The 23592-nt window shown below is 38.3% G+C and overlaps 1 protein-coding gene across 3 annotated transcripts in view; it reads right to left on the bottom strand.

Moving 5' to 3' along the window:
- Positions 1 to 21764, bottom strand: part of nhsl1b (NHS-like 1b) — an 87820-nt gene extending 66056 nt beyond the window's left edge. For 2 of the 3 annotated variants that reach the window (XM_087805111.1, XM_087805110.1), the window contains exon 1: positions 21305 to 21763. In XM_087805111.1, coding sequence (XP_087661237.1) covers positions 21305 to 21626 — 322 coding nt within the window. In that variant the 5' untranslated portion in view covers positions 21627 to 21763. Of the gene's footprint in view, positions 1 to 21304 lie in introns of all 3 variants that reach the window. The other variant, XM_087805114.1, reaches the window with a different exon arrangement.
- Positions 21765 to 23592: the final 1828 nt, after the last annotated feature.

Here is a 23592-nt window from a genome sequence, read left to right on the forward strand (position 1 = left end):
CCAAGTCTTGGTCCGACACGTGATTAAAACTTAATAATGTTAAAACAAAATCAGATTGATTTGTCACTTGTTAGCAAGTGTTCTTTTGCCCTGGATTTATCTTTTCTGTAAAAGAATAGCTGGTAGTGGAAGTTTACCAAAAGCTGAAAAGACGTTTCTATTTGTTCAGGCTTTTCCTTGAATTTCTCGAACTCCTGTGTTGTTCTCGGTGTTGTCTTGATCTTTGAAGTATGTACTGTTTTGAGTATTGTTTTGATTGTTAAAGCGCTTTGTGACCCTGGTCTCGAAAAGCGCTATATAAATAAATATTACTTACTTACTTACTTATATGAAATGTCATTTATTTTTGTTGTGGGTGAAGATTTCGGTACCAGAACCAGTATCCAAACTTTTAGATCAATACCTAACCCTAGAGATGAAGGCACCTTTTCCTGATCTTGAGAAACCACATCTGAATCACTGAGAATCCTGCATCATAACAAGCTGAAATAAAACAAGTAAGAAAACGACTACGACTAACATCCAGAGGGAGAAACTGTCCAAAGACGTTCCTCCTTCAATCTGTCAAAAGTCTGCAACAAGGCTTCCATCTGTCCTCCTGCACGTCTCCCCATCTGTCCATATCAGCCCGTCCACATTTTTGTCTCATGTATCAGCGGCCTTGTTTCTTTCTGCAGAGCGACTGACATTGACGAGGCTCAGGGATCTCCACGTCCAACGTTATCAAGACATCTCTCACTGCAGACAGACTCCTTTGGTGGCCGAGCGTTGATGGGAGACACAAACTTTTGGCACAGGCTGAACTTTGAGGGTTTTGTGGGTTGTTACCACCCACACACAGTGTCTGTATTGTGTGGCTCAACAGTGTGTAGACGTCCTTGTTTCATAATTCATCTGAGAATTAAACCTTTACGACCTACTTACTCCAAATAAAACTACAGAGAAACATCAAAGTTTCACCTGTTTCTCGTCCCATCATTGGTCGAAATCTCAATGAAACATGTTCATAAAAGCAAGTTTTCTTAGTGAAGAAACAATAAAAAAAACGTTCATAAAACTTCTCACTACTACTTAGAAGATATTTTCTTTCACATTTATGAGTTGAAGAACAATTTGTTCCATTTTTGAGGACTTCGACATGCACTTAAGGACGGATTTGATTGACAGTCTGGTTTTCTAAATGTCAATTCTAAGGAGTGAGTACAATCAAGTACATCTATTTCTTAGTATTTATTCCAACTATGAAACAACTGGAAACAAAAACGCTGGCAACCATGTTCACATTAACCACTGAAGGAAGTGCCCAGAGAAACCCAATACAGCAACAGGTACCACGCTTGTAAACTGCGAGCTGCGAGCACCAGAGTTGCCTTAAGCTGGAATTAAACCTAGCACTAGCATCCTGTGCGGAGGCAAAAACACGATTGGGTTACTCGCTGTAGACACCGTGACAAGTTAGGAACACACCTCCATGTGAGCTACAGAATGTTCTAAATTAATCTGCCTACAGGAGGATTGTTTGGGCACAAGAGAGGAGTCTGGGCGAGGTGAACTACAGGTTCGAGAGAAATATAAAACCATTAACCAAGTACGACGCATCCAGCTGGAATTTCCCGCATTCAAATGACAAACAATACTTTAATATAATAATAATAATATATTGCATTCAAAGTCATGATTAACTCCTTTTAAGATTTATATTTACGTCATTTTTCCTGAGGAATAAAATATGAAAATGTATTTTTTATTATACTTTGCTATAGCTTAGATCGACCACGACTATCTCTTACTCTCGCCATCAGGCATCAAATTCTTATAAATCTATTATTCGTATTACCTCAGAATATTTGATCAGAAACAGAAGGATGTGGTGCATATCATTATTGGTCATTAATGCTTTATAGATGAACTGCTACTGAGAATTTCACTTAAAATAAAAATAATTAAATCACCAACGCGTTCACAGAACAACCGGAAAACTAGGAAAGTCCAGAATTAATGTGTCAGAAAGACCATTTTTGCCAGTTTTACAAGCAGACAGAGATTTTTAATGACACTTTACTGTCTGTGTGTTTGCATAAAAGACCACATTCATCCCACTCGTCTAGACAGAGATCACAAAACATCGTTAAAACGAGGAAAATCCACTCGCATCACCTTATGTTTAGAAAAAATATACTTTATAAGTAAGTAAAAAAAGAGAGACCAAGGCTATAAATTGAATAAATATTCTACCTGCCATCTTTCTTTGTTGAAATATTATTTTCTATTCCAATTCTTTATGAGATCAGGACAACATTTGGTCAAACCGTCTTGCATAATGACCATGTTTGTCGACTTTTAACAAGCCTATAACGTTTTATAATTGGTGGACATTGAGTGATTTAAGTCAAGTGGGAGCACATATTACATTGTTATTACTGTTTTTATCATCTTTTAAGAATGTAATATTACGTTATTTGTTATATCAGCAATACAGTATTACAACCACTTCACTTAACGTCCTAGACATATTATAGATTATAGATAGCTAGATAGAAAGATATATAAAACTTTATTTAAAGACTACTGCAAGTTGATACATGACTATTCATTGTCATACATTCTTCCATAAAGTTTTATTAATACACTATAATGTCTTGTGAATGTCTTCTAATTGTACAATTAAATTGTTATTAAATTGTACAATTCTGAGTTCGGGGGCAGGAGTGGAGCAAAAGTATCATGATGTTCTGTTCTATGTTAGTCTTTGTATCCTTTGTCTTTGTTGTTTTTCTTTGATCTATGTTCTTTATCTTTAGACTTAGATTGTATCATCTTGTTCTTTCTCTTTATTTCTCTTTGTTCTTGTTCTTATTTTATTTTGATTTATTTTTTTTATGAAAAATTGCTTTATTTGCTGTGGCTATTGGAAAAAAGCAATTTAAATCAATCAATAAAGTTCTACCTTACCTTACCTTACCTTATAAAAATTAATAAGACTTTCATAGAGACTGATACACAAGATTTTTTTTATCCAATCGTTAATGTTTTTTCGATCAAGGTTTTTCTTTTCCATTTTAAATTTTTACTAAACTTGCTCACCTACACATGTGTGTGGACAGGTTGATGCTCGTAACAACATGGACATGTTGTTCCAAAGTCACAAAACAAACCTACAGACCCAATAATAGTGACGACGACCTACACAGAACACGTGCGCACAAACAGTCAAACAGACACTTGATAGCAAACACGCTGGATAAGCCGGAACTGAGAAGGCACTTCAGTGGAACTGCTTCATCAGGAACCAGTCATGAGAAGCGCAACGTAGAAGCTTCATCAGGACTTCAAGCCTTTGAAGTCTGAGGTACTGACCCCTCGGTCACTCCAAGCTTCAGTGTTCGTGTGTTTTATGTGAATCTTCTCCATAGGTCAGAGGTGGGCAATTCCTAAGAGGCGCCATTATCCTATGTGACCGTTGTGAGGGGCCGAGACAACAGAAGAAGAAAAAGATCATTAATATGGCGGCAAAAGAAAATGTTTATTTAGTTATTAACCTATTTTATTATAAAATTGTTATTATAGTGCGTATTATTTAATTTGCTGTGCATCATTGAAATATATTTCATGAAATACATTTTGACAAAACATGTAAATATGGTTTTTAAAACGATTTTGAGGGTCAAGAAATACCCACAAAGAATGTATAAAAGATGGGATCAAGACTAGTTATTTTAAGGATTTAAATCATGAAAAACATGCAAAGGCAGATATCAAACGTCGTGATATTTCATCACCGTTTTTTCTTCATATGCACAGACTTGCAGGATCTTCTTTCAACCGGAAAAAAAAAAAAAAAAACGTTCTGGTTGAATAAGTTTTGATTCTAGGGTTCAAGCCACAGCAGGTTGTGAGACGTGTGAAGAGAAGCAACACGGGTCACGGAGGGTGTGTGAGAAGGTCAAACTGCTCGAGTGAGAAAACACAATAACATCCACATTGGAGGAGTTGAAGCTGGTATCGTGGTCTCACTCTTTCACACACACACACACACTCACACACACACACACACGCATGTAACTTATACAGAGGAAAACAGAACCATGCCTGTGGGCTCCGGGTTTTGCAGTACTGACAAAACACTGATCCAATGATCTCACACATTGAGACCGAATATCATGACCCATTCCCACACTAAAAAAAAAAAAAGGAAGCCCTTGGTTGTTTTGAAGGCTTCGCCCACTTAATAATCAGACAAGATCACGTTCCTTGATAAACACCGACATGCTTCGACAAAACAAATTGACGAAGCAGCAACAAAGAGCAGTAGAGAAGTGTGATCAAATATTAATGACTTACCTTTTGGATTGAAGAGTCAAACCAGGTGGACATGAAAAAAAATACAAAGAGAAAATTAATTAAAACAAGAACAAAACATTTTATAAGTCCTTTTATTAAAATAACATTTCCTTTTTATCTTCATGAAAGATTCCATTCCACGGAAACCTATACCAGTTCAACAGGGACAGAAGCATTCACATGTGCGCCCCGGGTCTGCACCGGGGCATCCTCTCAATCCGACAAGAATCAAGGAAACTATCACAGAATTCCACAAAACTCGCAATTTTTTTTAACAAAAAGATGAGTCATTATCCTTCTTCCTGTCCATCCTTCCTTTTGTCATATTTCTCTAGAAGACCCTGGAAACTATTCATATGTGGGCTGTTATCTGAAATGAAAGACACAAATTCCCACACAATATGCACTTTTTTTTACAGTGTTTTTGTTTAAATTAAAAATAAATAATCATCTGTAAGTTTCAGGACTGGATTGAAAAATAAAAACAATGTACTATATATATATATATAAAATCATCCTCTAGGAGTGAAAAACAATGACGACAACAGAACAATTGGATAAACAACTGGTACAATTACAGTCGCTTCATGTCGCTTCATCTTCCAGAGAAACTTGCCGCTGATCCGACTACGATTTAAACCCATCCTTGGTGGCTCAAAGGTCCTCCTACCTTCATAGGGGTTCCTCCTTTGCTTCCGGCTCCAAAGCCTAATCCCTTTAATTGGCATGATGTCCGTTCGCTACCCCTTTGGATGAAAAATTGGCTCCGGGACGGACGGGCCACGATGGCGTCAACATCACTCGCACTGACTCTCAATCACACTCAACTAGTCTGTATACATCTCGCTGCACGTGTTACAATCCCCCCCAACGCGTTGCCCAATCAAAGACGTGTTGAAAAGAAAGGGTGTGTGTGTGTGTGTGTGTGTGGAGTGGGAGTGGTGCATTCAGGCGAGCGCCCAACTGGTGACCCCCTAACCGACAGGTTGCCACGGTGATGGGGTTGCTATCTGCCGGTGGCCGTTGTTGCCGGGGCAATGGGGCACGGCCTCTTCTCTCTCTCCCAACGGTCTTTAAGCTCTTTTTCCCGCTGATCGGGTTTTGGGGGGTCACTCGCTGAAGAGGAGGTGAAGATGCCGAGCAGTGGAGCCAGAAGATGATTCTGCTTTAATGAATAGGGGTCAAAAGAAGGACCTGGTCCGGACCAAGTGAGGGAGAGCTGCCAAATTAACTAACGGATGAAGGTATTATATTCATCTAAACAAACTAATATATTTGAAAATCATGCATTATTTAAGTATTTATTAATTTATTTTATTAAGCTTATGGACCCTATTCCAGCTTTTTTGGGCGAGAGGCAGGGGACACCCTGGACAGGAAGGTAAAGACATGCAACCATTCACACACACTCATACAAACGGACAATTTCCAAATGAACCTCCTGTTTTTGGACTGTGGGAGGAAACCGGGGTCCCCGGAGTAAACCCATGCAACACGAGGAGAACATACAAACTCGACACAGAAAGGTCAGGAGTCGGCTTCCCTAACCTGAGCTTAATATCGATATGAAGATAACATTTTTAAGCGTATTAAGAGACTCATTCATAAGAACTGTTCTGATTCGAGAGGAAACGATGAGGAGAAATATGTCACGTCCTGAAGCTTTGTGAAGGAAATGGAGGGAAGAATTTATGGGTGTGGGTACTGGTGCAGGGAAGTCCTCCGTGAGTGTTTTCCTGCCGGGTTGGGATGCGGTGAAGAGGATGCCAGCGGTGACAGGAAAATGGAAAAGGATGACTCTGAGAGCGACGTCTGACAGGATGCAGGTTGAAAACAAGGCCGCGGTGAAGTCGTGTGACTTAATAAATATATACAACGATGAGCTGTCTGACTTAAGTGTAGTAAATGAAGGCTCTAGTTAAAATCGGTTTAGTTTGGACACCCAGACATGCATTATCTGATAAAGTCATGTTCCAGAGACTCTCACTTTGAATCCACTCTCCACCAACATACAAAATACACAAACTTGTTTTGCAAGGCAAATATTTCTCCATTTGTAGCTTTTCCTTTTCCGCCTTTTACTTCCTTCCTCAGTTTCCATGCTTATTCATTCTTCACTTTGAGGCCAGATTCATGATAACAGACAACAGTGCAGGTTAAGAAAAAAAAGACTAAAACAGTTTGATGGTGATTGATGGTCCAGTGAGGACACACCTACATGTTCTCCATGTTCAAAACCTCACTTGTTTTTATCAGCAGATCAAATGAAACCGAGGTATTTCAAAAGAAAACTGTCAGAACATGCAGAGTTATTATAACTGCTGCTTGGCACCAGAGAGATAAGTGAGGGATCAAGGCGGCGAGAGTCTCTTTTTGAGACATCAAGCAGGAAAATATATCATTAAAACAATACATGTTATATTCAAGTCAAAACATCTGTTCGACTCCCATAAGTTCATGTCGTGTTGTACCACGACTAGCTCATAGGCATTCAGGGCATGTATATTTTGCACAAATAACCAGATTAATTCAAAGGCATTTTAATATAATGATGACCTAAATGAGATCATAATAAAACATCAAGATTTTACTAAAAAAAAAAAAACATTTAGATTTAATTAAATTACAATTAGAATCAAGTATAATGATGTAACTATTGATAATATATAATACCATAATAATAACTAATAACACTGTTTATAATAATATAAATAATATATAAAGTATATAATTAATGATACTGGCTTTTTGAACATTAAGAAGAAAAGTTGCCTTTTTTTTCTTATTTTAGGTTTTATAATATTATTGTAAAATATGAATCTAATCAATAGATTAATTCTCAAGCATCATTATCTGTTATTACATTTTACACCATATAATTTACAATATTGAAGGAGTTAATAACCCAGAATTATCATCCGTCCAACCTACTAAAGAGAGGGATGGAGAAAGAAAAAGAGAGAGAGGGAGTGTCCGGAAGTGGTAAAAAAAAAAAGACTGACTTGCCGCAGGGCGTCATAGGACACTGTAATTGCACACCTGATATGAAACCAAAGGTAAAAATGTTGCTGAACGTGTGAGAGTATAATTGTTTAATCCACCTATGTAAACCTACAAGCAGGTTTAAAGTGACACAAGACTGGTTCAGCCTCTGAGCGAGGATGCTCAACATGCAAATCTATAATCTTTGACTTAACAAAAACATTGCTCGGACTCGGCTAACAAATACATTAGTTAATGAGCATATGAAGTATATAACCACTAGATTATGAATAAATAAATAAATAAAGGGCCCCCTACGCTGTGATTTTGAACCCCTACTGTGTTAATTGGGCACCGACGCTGTGTCTCAAGCAGCGTAGGGGGATTTTATTTTGTTTTCCCTTTTATGAATAGTGTTTTAATCTTACCGCGAGTTAATCCACGTGTCACGTTCTGTAAGGTTGTCAATTTGTTTATGTCCGGTTGGCTTGCTAGCCTCGGTTGCTATGGCGACACATCTTGCCGGCGCGCTGACTTTAGTATATTATTATATTATATTATATTCAGTATATACACGGAAGTAAGATTTACATTATGAGCTTTACTCAAACAGTGAATAATTTTAAGTAACAGGGAAATGTGAGTTCTTCTACTAGAGCGGGTCAGAATTCTCGCTGCAGAGTTTTGTGTTAACTGCAGGCGAGACACATCCTTCTTGTTTAGACAAGCTAATTGGCGCTAGGCTCCGGTGCCAGCTGCACGTGCACCCGGGTGTGCCCTGCACAGCTCCCCCTGGGCTGTGAAAAAATCCTGGCGAGAACCCTGGCATAAGATGCGTTTTTTTGAGGGAAAAAAAAGCTAAGTTAAGCAACAGAACTACGTGTGACCTAAGGATTCCACACGCATGTGTAAACCACACACTGATCAGCGAGGCCCTAAAGGAGTAAAAAGACTAAACAAAGGGTGGGTTGAAGATGAGCACGGAAGGAGGGAAGCTGCAGCTCCACCACATGAAAGACTCAACTGGGTTGGGTTCCCATATGGGAAAAGAGACACGAGGGGTGTGTGCCTGTGGATGTTTGGACAGATTAGCTTGTTATGGGGGCTCCTCACGACCCACTGCCCCCTTCTTTAAGACGTGGAGTCGACAGCTGCTCGACTGAAGAGACTCTCTCTCCGTCCTTCACTCGCACGAGCCAATTAGGACTTTGGTTATGTTGTTAGTGTCCGTTTACCATGGATTCCCTTCCTGCCTTCTCGCCTCATCCCTTGACCTCTCCTCTTTCACCGGCTTTTCAATCATCCCTCAATCTCCGTTCTTTCCTTTTTTAACATAATTATTTAAAATACGAACCGTCTGCTACGGTTAAAAAAAAAGCTTTATGGTCCATAAACTTCTACGTGGATCATAAAAAATCAAAGTGTCAAGTTCACAGTCATAAACCCCCATAAACGCCCAGAGTCTAAACTGTTGGTGCCTTTGTTCCGCTTCCTAAGTTTCTAAGTCGTCTTAATACCGTCTCATTTCCGCACACTCCTGCTCGGGCGTTCTCCTGGGCCAGTGAGTCGGGCAGGTTTCTGGTTTGGTCTCTTCCTGGGAGGCCGTCATACCAGCCCGAACCGGCTGTGTGTATATACTCCAGGATTATAGGCGTGAAACGGTGCTGGTCAGCCAAAGGGAATTAGCATCACTTCTCTTTTTTCTTTTGTCTGGCCCCTCAGCTGGCTACCAACATACTGATGGAGTTTTTAGAAGGAGCTGTAGCCCAGTCTGAGAGGTTTAGGTCAATCGTTACACGATTTAATATTGTTGAAAGTAAGTATTTAGAGATAGATAGAACTTTATTGATCCCTCACTGCTTTCTTATGTTTTGAAACCAAAATATGTCAAAACATTAGCTTTAATACCTGCTAGAGTCAACTGTATCCTCTCGTCCACAGTCATTGTAAGGATCTGACAGGATTTAGAGGTTCATTTAGGACAGAATGACTGCTTCCATTCAAAAAAGTATTATTATTATTTTTGAATAATCGATACAGTGCTGTGGAATAATATCTATCGCCAATGATCTCTAAAATCCCTAATTCAGAGTTGTACACATTGTAGTTAAAATAATAAGCTAAATAAATTGTTGTTGCTTTTTTAAATTCTTAAATTTAATAGCTTTAGGATTTTCAATGAAAAATGTACTTGTCTTTTTTTGATTTGCAATCTTTATCTTCTGATAATGGAACTTCTATTTGGAAACTTCTTTGATGTAATATAAATAATGGATGTTAACAAAGGTGCCTTTTATGCATCATAGAACAAGGATATCTTAGTGAACTTGAGGGTTCAGTCTCAAACACCATCAGAAACGGACTCTAATAAGTGGTTTCGAGACAGCAGCACATAATCCGGAGACTTATTCAGTCACATGAGATTTAATAAAAAGAAAAGAAAAAAAACATTGATGGGTTTCCCCCCCTTTCACTCGAGCCCTCAGGGACCAGGCATTTCCATCAGGACCCTCTTAGCCTTCCACAACAAAGACCCTCATTCTCCGCGCTAAACCTCCGGTTGTTTTTGGGACCCAGAGGAACTCTACTCCCCCCCAAGGTCAAGAACCTATACCGAGCTCATTAACCTGTCTCAGAATACCAACCTCAACCCGTGGAGCGACAGTTGTGGTTTCTTCTGACGAGGACCAGAGGAGGACCAGAGGGGGGCGCACACCTGAACGGACCACTTTAGTGCACAGTCTGTGTATTGTTCAAGCTTGGATTTTTAAGGGGATTTTTTACTGTTAAACAATAAAATGAAGCAATTTTTTTGATCATTTCTTATTAAAGGTTTTTTATTATTTATTGTGTAGCTGGATATTAGGAGACCCTTCACTGGAGTTACTTAATATCTTCAATTGAGAATCAAAACTCAGGATGAAAAAGTTGATTTTTTGAGTCCACCTGTAAATAAGGCTGGGTATTACACATTGGTTATTTTAAAAAATAGCGTTGAGAGAAATGTATTGAAGCTAAAAAACGGTATCGAAGTAAAGGTATCAGTATCAGTACCGGTATACATTTTTTCCGATCGATACTAAGCCCTACTTGTCTTTTAAATGCGGAATAAATGACAGCGATCTCTATGAAATTGTAAAACTATCGAGAATCTAACCATCATCCTTGTGTTCCTCCGATTAAAAACCAAATCCAATCTTCGGTACTTTTGACCAAACATTTCTGTTGCAGGCTCAACTTCCCGTTTGTTTATCATGAATAGTGGAACACGACGGACGCGTCTTGCTTTAGGAAAGTAATTGGATCCATAATGAACATCAGAAAACCTAGTAGAGCTGCACGACAATAGGCGTCACCGGATACACTCGTATCACTGCACTAAACTGCGTCGTATCCTGCAGCCACGACTTTTGCCTTTTCAGGTTTCTTCTTCTAAAGGGAGTCCAGGGGTCGACCCCGGTTATCTAGCTGGAGATGATACTGAAGGAGACCAAAATCTTTCGTCACCATCCTGAATCCAAGTTGTGCTTTAGTAACAGTTGCACACGTTACAGCATATTCAAGTGTCCACCAACTTTGTGTGTCCAACATTTTAAGGATTTCTAGATTAGATAAGACTTTTCTAGAGGAATGAGACCGAGCAGCGTCCAGGTGGAGAGTTCAAGTGAGTCCGAGCTTTTCTCCGGTGGCCGAGTCAAGCTACCAGCTGAGACAACACAGCAGGAGGAGAACCGAATGATTCACGTTTCCCTCGACATTCTCATAACAATGGATGCCATTTTATTACCCGACATCTGTGCTCGATACATGTCCTGCTCTAGATACTCCTGACACAGCGACGTAGAGCCTGAAATGTAAATGCTGGGCTTGACATCCGTCTGACTCTAGACTACACAAAAGTTCCCATCGCTTCACAAAGTATCATATTTGATCCCTGTGCACAAGAAAAGGTGAGAACTTTAAAACAAACGCATCACTTACATCACTGATCTGATCCAGCCTTACACCCCAGCTCGGGCTCTGAGGTCTGTGGATCAGAATCTACTTATGGTTCCACGCACACGGCTCAGGACCAGAGGAGAGAAATCTTTTCAGGCTGTTGCTCCTAAGCTTTGGAACAATCTTCTCTCTCTTTGCTCTTGATGGATCTACTGACTCCTTCAAGAAACATCTTAAGACGTTTCTATTTGTTCAGGCTCTTCCTTGAATTTCTCGAACTCCTGTGTTGTTCTCAGTATTATCTTGATCTTTAAAGTATGTACTTTTTTGAGTATTGTTTTGATTGTCTAAGCGCTTTGTGACCCTGGTCTCGAAAAGCGCTATATAAATAAATATTACTTACTTACTTACTTACTTACAACACAACGGGAGTGAACGTTCAGTCTGAGGCAGAGATTAAGGAGATTCTGTAACCGTATGAAATTATATTCTTCCTAATCCCCTTCATTGACTCACAAAAAAAAATCCCCTCTCACTGTGTGGGCGTTCATTAATGTACACACACATACACACACACACACACACAAGCATGCACACATCTGGACAAAACAGCTGGACATTAGTTGACCACTCAGCACATGAGTTGTGTTGGTGTGTGTAACCCTCACAGCAGTCGAGACATTAATCCAGACTAAACTCTGATGCTGAATTCTAATTTCATGTTAAAATATTCAGTGTGTAGTAACTGCTGATACAAAGTTGTGCAAGTTTGTGTTGGTTGTTAATTGTTTTGTGATGACCAGCATTAAACAAACTAATCATAATATAAACACATTAAAACACATTTGGGGACGGTGACCTTCATAATGTTTGTGAAACAAACTATAATAACGAAACAAATATTTAGGTGGACTTTGGGATGTGTGTGTGTTTACGCTAGCAACTGTCAAAAAGATAAATATGCAGTTTATTATCTCAGTTTAGACCTGAAGAGTTCCCCCCAAAGGTGTCAGTACTTGAGCATCATATCAAACAATCCACAAAAGGGACCGAAGGGAACTAGAGATACAAACATAATCGATGAGACGTAAGATCAACTTGACAAGTGAAATGTCGGTGGTCTCTAAATACACCGAGCACAGACAAAAGAGCCTCTGTGGAGGAGACAGAACGGAGCAGATACATGAGAAGATTCCTCCAGTCTGGAGATTCCAGTGTGGCATATGTCACGTCATGCTGTGGCAGAATTCTTCGCTCATGTTCCCTTCTACACACATGCACCCGCAAATACATTCTGTCATTGGATAGTTGCATTGCATTCTACTTGTTGGCATTGCTGAGAACTATTGTGTTTTTTTATCCATTGCAGGTGTAGATTTTCAAAAAATATTTGTTTAAAAATGCAGGAAAAACATCCTCCAGCATCTGTTTTAATTTGAAAAAACACATTTTTAATTAAAAAATTAAAAACATTACCATCTGAGAAACAAATTATATATTTAAAAACGTTAATTGAGATTTGTTTGAGATTACTTTAAAACACCGTGTAACTAAGACTGTTCCACACACAAACACACAAACACACACAAGGCCCGTTTCCCTTGAGAACGCTGACATGCGGGGCTTTCCACAAGTTGCTTGAATAAGATTTAGATGAAACTCAAATCTCCAAAACATGCTCAAACACACATCAAGGAATTTAGTTCAGTCAGCAAATACACTTTTAGTACTTCATTTATTCTGCTTCGTTTATTTTTAATCACATGGCCACTGCGTGTACGTGAAGCATCAGTCGGCTGACTTCCCTAAAAAGTCTTAGCCTTATACGTGAACTACTACTATGTATACACTGTGATACAAAGGTTTCAACCGTAGGAAAAACCTGCCCCAAAATAATACAGAACATAACTCATCAAGAATGGAAACTCAATTCAGGACCATCACTTTAATTATGCAAAAAAGAAAAAAAAACAACAACAAAGGTTTGCTTTTTTTTTCTATTTATTTGTACACAGACTTCCTTGTAGCTATAATAGTGTAATACTAGTGAGAGTGAGTAATGAATGAGTAACCATGTGATAACGTTCCAAACTACTGTGCCATAAAATGGATGTTTAGACCATATTAAACCATAAAGCATATTATAAAAGACTCTAAGATGTTTTAAGATCCATTGTTTCGGAGAATTACATTTTCAAGTTATTACAGAAACAACCACATAATCTCTTTAAATGTCTGAGAAATTCAAAAACAATCAAAACATCCAACAGAGCATACAAGGGGCCGACCTCCAAACCAGAGCCACAAAAATGAGTTGGTTCGAGGGTTTCTGTTCAGTACACGGACCGGTCGTCTCCACACAGTGTATACAATACCTGTGGTCAAAACATGTACAATGAACCCTGACAGTTAAGCCGGAATGAGGGCAAAAAAAACACACTGTTATCGTCCAACACACACACACACAAATGACCGACCAGTGACCTGCAATACACAGTCGTTGACCTTAAGTGAATAATGCATTAGCCTCGCTGAGAATAAATGAATGATGAGAAAATCATGATTTGAAAAGAAAATTGATAATTCAACCAGTTTTTCCTCCTTTATTCCCTCAATTTCTCTGATGCATTTTATGACTGAAAGGGCCAATACAAACAACTACCATTTCATTAGATGATTAGATTGGATTAAATCTCAACTACCATTAAAGCAACACTCTGTAGTCTCACTTTCTGCCCAAATAAAAATCAACATATCATCTTTTTTTATAATAACCAGTGAGTGAAAAAGACATTTAAAAAGTATCATCATCATCATCATCATCAACTTAATTTATAAAGCACTTTAAAAACATCAACAGTTGATACAAAGTGCTGTACAATGACATGAAAGTGCTGGTCTGGAAAAGCGCTATATAAATACAAATTACCTACTTAATTACTAAGAAAGCACAGTAAAACACACAAAGATAAATATCAAATAAAACAAGTCAAAGGCACTAAAAACAGCTACAAGTCTCATGCCGTGTTTTAAGACGAGAGAAACACTTTTTAAGAGAGACAAAAAAGAGCAAAACTAACTTTTATTTTCACTAAAAATCAAACAAAACATATTTTTAAATCGTGACGCCACAAGGTACTTTCCTCCACTCAAACCTTTTTTAAAGTTAACCCCCCTAATCTTCGCACATATCATGTTTGGACATCAAAATCCTCATTTCAAGCAGCTCTGCCGGCGCAGACAGAACCTCCGAGGCAGGACCACACCGGGCGTCCACCACAGCACAACCACTTTCCCTGCCCTCGACAGACCTCAAAGACAAGAAGTAGCCCCGAGTTTTATTGTTCTTCTGCTGGTTTATTCAGCTGTGACCGCGACGTCACAAGTGGTTTTCGGGGCTAAAAATACTCCTGATGTGCAACAGCTGCCTTCTAGGAACCGTCGATGAAAAGTGAGCTGAATATCCAACCGGAATTGACCGATACCCCACAACAAAATCACAAACTCTTTCTGTGCCAGGCGACTGTTGACCGTGTCCGTCCGGCTCGACTGATTTCATCACATTTCGACGAGGACGCGGAGCTAAACAAACAGACTTGTGTACTCTGATCCGACCACCGGTGAAGGGACGTTAATGGCAGGAGTAAAAGCGTGTTTATTTTTCCAGCGGTGGACTCGGCTTATCCGTGTGCACACTGTGTTTCTAAACCTTGAGTGCACTTCGGTGTGATGACAATACTCTCTGTGTGTTTGTGAGCTGAACCCGCCTCACGATGACATCTTATGGAGATTAAACAAAAACAGCAAAAATGATAAGAGCATGTTTTGTTCAGCTTTGGAGAATGAATACAGTTCTTTATGCATCATAAACTGATGCTAATGTCAACATTGAAATCGAGATCCAAGCAAAGATTTGTTTAAACCAGACTAATAAAAAAAGCACAAACTTGATCAAACATCAACAGTAAATATGTTGTGTAATTAGTCTTATGGTCCAGCAGGTTGTGTATGTGCATCACCAGATATGATACAATGATACAATATATTACGATATATTAGGGTAATGTAGGAACGAGGATATATTTGTAATATTGTCAAGTACTGGTGTTGCAGGATTTACAGGCCGCATGACTTTTATACAAAGTCGTAACTGCTTCTATTTAAAAAAAAAAAAAAATCCAAAATATGCCCATCATCAGCTGTAGAAGCTGCTGTATCCTCTCGTCCCAAGTTATAGCCAGAACTCACAGGATTCAGTTCTGCAACCACCTTGATTTTCTGGAACTCCTGTTGTGTTATCAGTTTTATCTTGCCCTTTAAAGTATATACTTTATTGAATATTGTTTTGATTGTTTAAGCGCTTTGTGACCCTGGTCTAGAAAAGCGCTATACAAATAAAAATTACTTACTTACTTACACCTACTGTGATGACCGTCAAATGGGTTTTTTTGGAGTGAGTGTAAGCTTTCTATCATAGATTAAAAAAAAGCCAAAAAAACATAATGACAAATCCTTCAAGCATTCCTTGTATCCAGATGAAACTCGGTATATCTATATATATATATATATACTCTCTAAATACGACCAGAATGTTGTGAGAAGGCCGACGTAACTGAACATTGCTTCTGGACAAGCGCAGCATGAAAAGACAGGCAGAAACAAAAAGATGAATGGAGTCGTACATGAGAGGAGAGCGACATGAAGGGTGTGGACGGGCCTTTGTGTGCGTTTGTGGTCAGCATGGAAAAGAGCTGACATCAAACGGCCGAGGATGGGCAGACGAGCCAGAAAAGGTCTGCGAGCCATATGAAACAACAGGAAGACAGAAAGGTCGGGATATGTGGTGGAGAGTAAGTGCTGAGAGGGAAACAGGGAAAGGGAAGCGAAGGCTGGAGGGAGGGGGGGGGGGGGGTGCTGAAGCATCACATTGTCTGTACACACTTATGGGATGTTGTGAAGAACATGTATCCGACATCATCTTTATTTCTACCTTGACGCCGTTCCAATAATCCTTTTTTATTATGAAGTTTCTCATCTCTAGTTATTCATGAATAAGTAGCAATGGGGCGTTCAAGAGCAGTGGACGAATTAAACTCAACTGACTTGACGTCATAACCAACAAATAATAATTTGAAATAATTGTGATTCTTTGATCGATCTTCCCGTCGCCGAGCAGTCGACTGGTTGTTATTGTTATTCCAACAAATGACTGTTGACGGGCAGTCGTTGTGGAGCGACCGACGTCCATTAACAGATAAGTTAAGTGATGCTCTGCGCACACGGGTTTGAGGAGCCACTTAAACATCTCAGACACATACTTGATGATAGCACACGTCTGATGAAAGACTGTTGGAGGGGGGATGTCTATAAATACTGTGGGATGGAGAGCGGAATGCACCGTAAGTCAACCGAGCATTAAGGAGTTTGGACGCTGGCAGCTGAACATACGTGACGGCGTCCAGTTGTTCTCCGAGAACGTCTTGGAAAATGACTTTAGCCTTTTTTCTGACACTTAATACATGATCGACGCCTATTGATCAGTAAAGGGTGTCACTCAAAATAATATCTTCCAGTGAGTTGCTAAAGAAAATAAACAATCCATTTTTTTAATGCTGAAAAAATATGCAACTATATTCGTGCCATCAGAACATTGAATGGTTTGATTTAACATGTCAAATGTTTCAACTTTGATATTTATTTATTGCGAAGCATTAGATCCTTTTTTTAAATTAAAAAAATTCTATATTTAAAGTTTCAATTTGTTTTTATTTAATAATTGAATTCAAATATATCTACATTTCTTTATTTTTTAATTTTCTTTTATTTAAATGAATGATTTTCTTAATTTGATATTTTAATTCCAATAATTATGTTTAATTTTATTTGTATAGCGCTTTTCCAGACCAGGGTCACAAAGCACTTAAACAATCAAAACAATATTCAATAAAGTATATACTTTAAAGGTCAAGATAAAACTGATAACACAACAGGAGTTCCAGAAAATCAAGAAAAAGCCTGAACAAAGAAAATGTTGTCAAAATTAATTTTAAAAAATGTGAGTTATTGGACCTTGAATATCCAACTATGTCTAAAAGATGAAATGCTTAAAAAAAACATTACAATTAAAATATTCATGAATTTCGATAACAAAAAAATATTTGTTCATTTCAGGCAATGATGTATAAATAATTATTTCACAGTTTTTACTAGAGGACGAGGGTTTTCAAATATTCTTCTTCTTCTATATTCAAGAAACAGACACTGAGTCACTATTAGCTGCACCCTGGGAGTGTTCAATGTGTCCTTGTGTCCTTGTCTTACTGGTATTTATCTGAACATCTATCAGAGCTGACCTCAGAAGAAACTAGACACGGTAGACTTTATTTAAACTCTTGACCCCCCCCTGTGGGGGTCAAACAAACAACCTCTGCACGGTTCTTCACTATAAATGGATCAACAGTCACATCTGAAGTACTCCCTGAAAGGAAGTCCCGATCAATCAATCTTTGTTCCCGACTGTATCTTCAGAGGAGACAGTCATTAACTATGTCTACAAGAGTCCTCTTCCCGAGGCTGTAATCTGACCCACACCTAAGGTAAGTAAGGAAGTAAGTAAGTAAGTAATAGTTATTTGTAAAGTGCCTTTCTAGACCAGGGTCACAAACCGCTTTAACAATCAAAAACAATACACAGTTAAAATATAAGACAAAGGAAACAGGAGTCCCAGAAAATCTAAAACTGATCCTGAAAGAAACTGGCAGCCAGTGAAGAGTTTTAAGGATCGGGGAAATGTGAGTTCTTCTACTAGAGCAGGTAGAGTTTTGTATTCACTGCAGGCGAGACAGCTACTTATTGTTTAGACACGGAAATAAACTGTTACAATAGTCTAAACGAGAAGACACACAAACACATGAGGAAAGATGAAGATCAGGAGAAAGACCACTAACAAGACTTTGGCCTGATGGAGGTTTCATAGAATCCCATTTGGCCTCTCTTAACAAGACTTCTTAAAATGCACCCTTCTTTAACTGGAGGCCATGTGGCATTCAAATTAACAGTCAGATTTAAGTTTACGAGGCCTGGTGGGATTATTAGCGCCGACCTGGGACAGCAGCTGCAACAGGGGAAAGCTGCAGTGGATCCTGAGTTACTGTTGTCCTGGAAGAAAAGACTGTTGCGTGGCCACATCTCCTCACATCATTATTGTATTTATTGTTGCGTTATGTTGACAATCTGCCATGTTGTAGTGGGTAGTTTAGGGTGCTCTTGTAGTGGGAGCAGTTGTGGTAGACTTGCACCTGAAGAAGAGCAATGGGATGGAACGTTGCTCAACTATATGCTGCAACTACTCTGAGGCCGATGGACACTTCATCAGGTTTGTATGAGAATTAAGAAAAAACCTGTACAAAAAACTCAAGACTAGAACTAGAAGAAAACTCTACTAAAGGACATAAAAAACGGTGAAATGGAAATGTACATACATTGGTCACTGTTGTTGTTCATTAGCTGATGGATGGTTTATTTGGAATCTTGCAGTTACAATTCTTGACATGGTGGTTAATAAAAAGTTGATTCTTCAGTGGAATCATTTGAGATAAGGCCTGTGGTTTGGTGATGGTGAAGATACACAGTATACAGTTCAGATTGATGATGAAAGAGCCTGAGTCAGCTTAAGGCAAGTTCAATTTTAGACTCTTTAAGACTTTTTTTTACCATTTGAAATTACATTTAAGGGCAACACTTACAATCAATCAAATTAGAAAAACACTGAATCAATTTTTTGGTTTTGGAACAATTTACCCAACGTAACATTTTTTAAATTCACCGAAAAACAAATTAAATCCCATCATACAAATTTTTGAAAACACCCTTAACAAAATACACTGCACCTTGCAATTATTTAATTTTGTACTTTCAGCCATGAGTAAAAAGGTAGGGTGGATGTTCTCCTTGAATTTATAGTACTTATCATACTTGTTAGTTCTCTACATATATTTATTTAATTATTTTTGAATTTAAGTAAAGTATCAGAGATTTTAAACTGACAAAAAAACATATTGTATTTGAAACATGTTAATGCAAATTATTACAATTATTATATTAATTTTGTGTATTTTAAGAGATTGACTAACATAGAAGCCGCTTAATAAACTAGAAAAACATTTGTTTTTCCACGCGTGGATGATGTCACGTCAGAAAACAGCTGATTTACGTCTTTGGAATTAAACCTTTAATTGCTCCCATGATATTTAATAACTCCTCAGAATCAACACATCGATTAAAGGTTTTGCGTAACAGGAAGCTACAGAGAAACCATGAAGCCGCCACCTCACATGTTAGGTCATCATATTTGTCGCCACCGTCTGAGTCACGATCTGACACATGACACGTCTGCACAGACATGATGCTCAGACACACTGTCAAGCCACACAAAAGATTTAAATGTCGTTTACGGCCCTTTTTTATTATCAGGGCGGTGGTATAAAAATTTAAATGCAACGAGACCATTCTGCTTAAAGTTTTACTTTGTAACCGACACCTGCTCATTATGAATATTTCCTGTTTAAGGTGCAAACATTTGGTTTTTCTGGTCAAAGTTATTATTTTTAATTTTAAAAAGCAACACAAGAAGCAAAAGGAAAAGAACCCAGAGCTGGCACACACACTCACATTACCAGTCTGAGTTAATGTGTAACCACCGCCGTGAGACTACAGTGACTTTTACTGTTGCAGCAAAAACAAACGTCACCAACAGCAAGACGGCGAGGAAGCAAATTGATTTTCCATTCATCTCAGGGCCGAATGTACCGAACAGCCGGAAGTGGCGGAGATAAAGGTTCCTGTCACCTCCTGTGAAGACCTCGCCACAGATGGTCGGTGCATGGTGAGAGAAAATCCATCACTTTTGACAGGCATCGACACACACATCAACATGTGTCTAATCATGACAAACACAGCCACGTGCTCGCGACACAATCCTCCCTCGACCTCCAAGGGTTTTTGGACTTGACGTCTCTCTTATTGATTATGAACGGGAAAGACGAAAAAGAGGATATTTTGCGATGATTTTCTATTTTCATAAATGCATAAAGACAATATGAACAATACCAAAGTTACCACAAATGGATTTGATTATTTAAATCAATACATATATTGAAGTAAGTAAGTAAGTAAGTCATTTTTACTTATAAAGCGCTTTTCCAGACCAGGGTCACAAAGCGCTTAAACAATCAAAACAATATTCAATAAAGAATATATTTTAAAGATCAAGATAAAACTGATAACACATCAGGAGTTCCAGAAAATCAAGGAAAAGCAAAGGATATATTTGTAGTATTGCTCCAAGTAAATAAGTAAGTAAATAAGTAATTTGTATTTATATAGTGCTTTTCCAGACCAGGGTCACAAAGCGCTTAAACAATCAAAACAATATTCAATAAAGTATATACTTTAAAGATCAAGATAACACAACAGTAGTTCCAGAAAATCAAGGAAAAGCCTGAACAAATAAAAACGTCTAAAGATTTTTCTTGAATATTCAAGTTCAGCAGAAATATATATTTCTACTTTCTTTCCTAGCAGTAAAAACTGAAGACAAATAAACATGTCCATGATGGGAGGCAGTGGGGAAACATGAAGAGAAGACTCTGAAGCAGAAGTAACTTAAAATAACATTTAAAAAATACCTCCTAATATAAATATAACATCAAGGTACAACCTTTTTTTTAAAACATCATTCAAAGAATGTCATTGAATTGCTGGGACCTGTTTTTCCTTGATCAACTATAGTCTAACTTCAACTGTAAAGTGTCTTAACTTTGTTATGATAAGACACTTTAAATAAAATTGAATTGAAGTACAGTTCTATGACACAATAATAATATAACACCATTGTAATACAAGTTACAACTGAATATTACACTTGTAATATGAATTTAATAAAATATAAATGTAAACGTTGGTATGTAAACACAAACTAACATCAGTGAGTGTGGGACAAGAACCATATTGATCCAAAGTGTGGTGACTTTAGAAAACTTACGGATTTTGACTTTCTTGGGGTCCAGGTTGAGGACTTCCCCCTGCAGGAGCTGCAGGCGTCCCTGGATCCTGCAGGACCTCCGGACCACCATCCCCGCCTCCATCTCCAGCGCCAGGAAGATGTCGCTGGCGTGTCGCGACAGGTCGGAGAGTTGGTAAATAATGCCGGTGAGCGTGTGACAGCTGACTTCATCCAGCGAGGAGAACAGAACCGGCTTCTTCTTCAGCCTGCGTCTGCCGGCGTCTTCCGCCGCTGCTGGGACGTTCCGAGCCGTCAAGCGACTCACGCGCCGCGGCTCCACGAACCTCTGCTCGAACGGCATCTCTGGTCCCACGAAATTCGAAGTGTTTTTTAATTTGATTCAATCCTAAACGGCTCTGCAAGTGTCATCCTCGGAGTAGGAGCTCCTATAGTCCCGCCTCAGAGCGTCATTGTCCCGCAGTACTGAGACGTTACGAGTTCAAATCCAAGCGACAAACAGGGAAAGTAAAGGGGGGAAGTAAACGCAAAACCCGGAGCACACTGTCAACCACCTGTAGGAACTGGAGTTGGAGTCGTTTTCTTTACCTGCTTCCCTCCAAGATAGCGGGATGCTGCAAAACATGGACCGGATTATTTTTTTCGGGAAGAATCTGGAATATTAATAATCGTGAACTCGTTTGGATCAATAAAATATTATCGATGATTGTTAGATGAGTCGATGTATATAACAAATATAATATAAATAATATTAAAATCACTTTAATAACATGTTTTTAAGAGGGTACTATTTTAAGTTAGTAGTTTAATATATTAATAAAAATGTATTTTTGGAAACTAAAATTCATAAATGTATGTGTATTTGAAGTGTTTTACGTTGCCTTTGTATTTAACACATCCATTGCCATTTGTATCCTTCTATTTTATTTATATATTATTTATTATTTAATTTCTACTGACCCTCGTGTGATTATTTTCATATTAATCTGTTCCTTTTTTAGAGTTTTCTTTGTTCAAAAAGACACTTTAAAACATCCAAATACCTCTGGGATGCTTGTCTGTCACGTCCATCTTGTATTTTAGTCTCTGCAAGAGGAATTGTTTTTAATTAAACTTAAACAAGTCTACATTTTCTGCTTGTTTGTAGCAGAAGCTAAAAAGGCTAACATGCTACATAAACAGGAAGTAAATAACCTGGATGCTCCCAGTGTGGACTGAAGACTGCATTTTGAACTATTGTGCATAGAGATTCTAAACTGAGCTTCTGTAACATTTAAGGCTTCTGCAGTTTTAACTTTATATATATATATGTATATATAAACATTATCATACAAAGCATAAATCTGAACATCATCCTCTGAACACTGTCATCAGTGAACAGAGAAGCAGATGGAGCACGAATGCTCCTCCCAGGTGCAAAACAAATAGACTCAGGGACTCATTTATTCCTCGGGATATTAAATTGTACAATTCTGAGTTCGGGGGCAGGAGTGGAGTAAAAGTATCTTGATGTTCTGTTCTATGTTAGTCTTTGTATCCTTTGTCTTTGTTGTTTTTCTTTGATCTATGTTCTTTATCTTTAGACTTAGATTGTATCATCTTGTTCTTTCTCTTTATTTCTCTTTGTTCTTGTTCTTATTTTATTTTTGATTTATTTTTGAGGAAAAATTGCTGTATTTGCTGTGGCTATTGGAAAAAAAAACAATTTCCCGAAGGAGACCTCCTGAAGGATCAATAAAGTTCTACCTTACCTTACCTTAAATAACAAAGAAATAGCTTTGGTTGCTACTGTGTTGTGTCAAGGAAGGAGCAGCCGTTAGCAACAGTAAAGACACGATTGTCCCTTCAGAGTATTTATGTTGTTGGCTCATGCCTTTTCAAAAATAACCAGGGGTAACACTTGACTTATTTATATTTATGTCCACTAGTTAACATTCCCGCCATTGCTGGTTAAATTCCACAGAGCCCATCAACCACATGCCACCTTTGTACTCTTCAAATGGCCAAAACAATAAAATTGAATATTTCAAGTGCCATTTGGTTTATTTGGGTACTAACAATAATGAAGCTTTCCAAGTGATCCCTTCTTCAACTGAACTTTCCAAATGTGCAAAATGGACAAACAAGTGTATCCGTTAGCACGTTGGGTAACATCCTCATTTTTTTCCTTTCCTCAGCAGATTTGACAGGAAAGAAGCGAACAATGACGGACGGCCTGCTATTTTGAGGAAAAAGGGAAATAAAGTACGAGCTTCATTTAATCATTCTTGTCCAAGTTTTTTAAAATATATATCACAAACTTTAGTCTG

Source organism: Callionymus lyra, chromosome 13, assembly GCF_982586985.1.
Source record: "Callionymus lyra chromosome 13, fCalLyr1.hap1.1, whole genome shotgun sequence".
NCBI classification, from domain to species: Eukaryota; Metazoa; Chordata; class Actinopteri; order Syngnathiformes; family Callionymidae; genus Callionymus; species Callionymus lyra.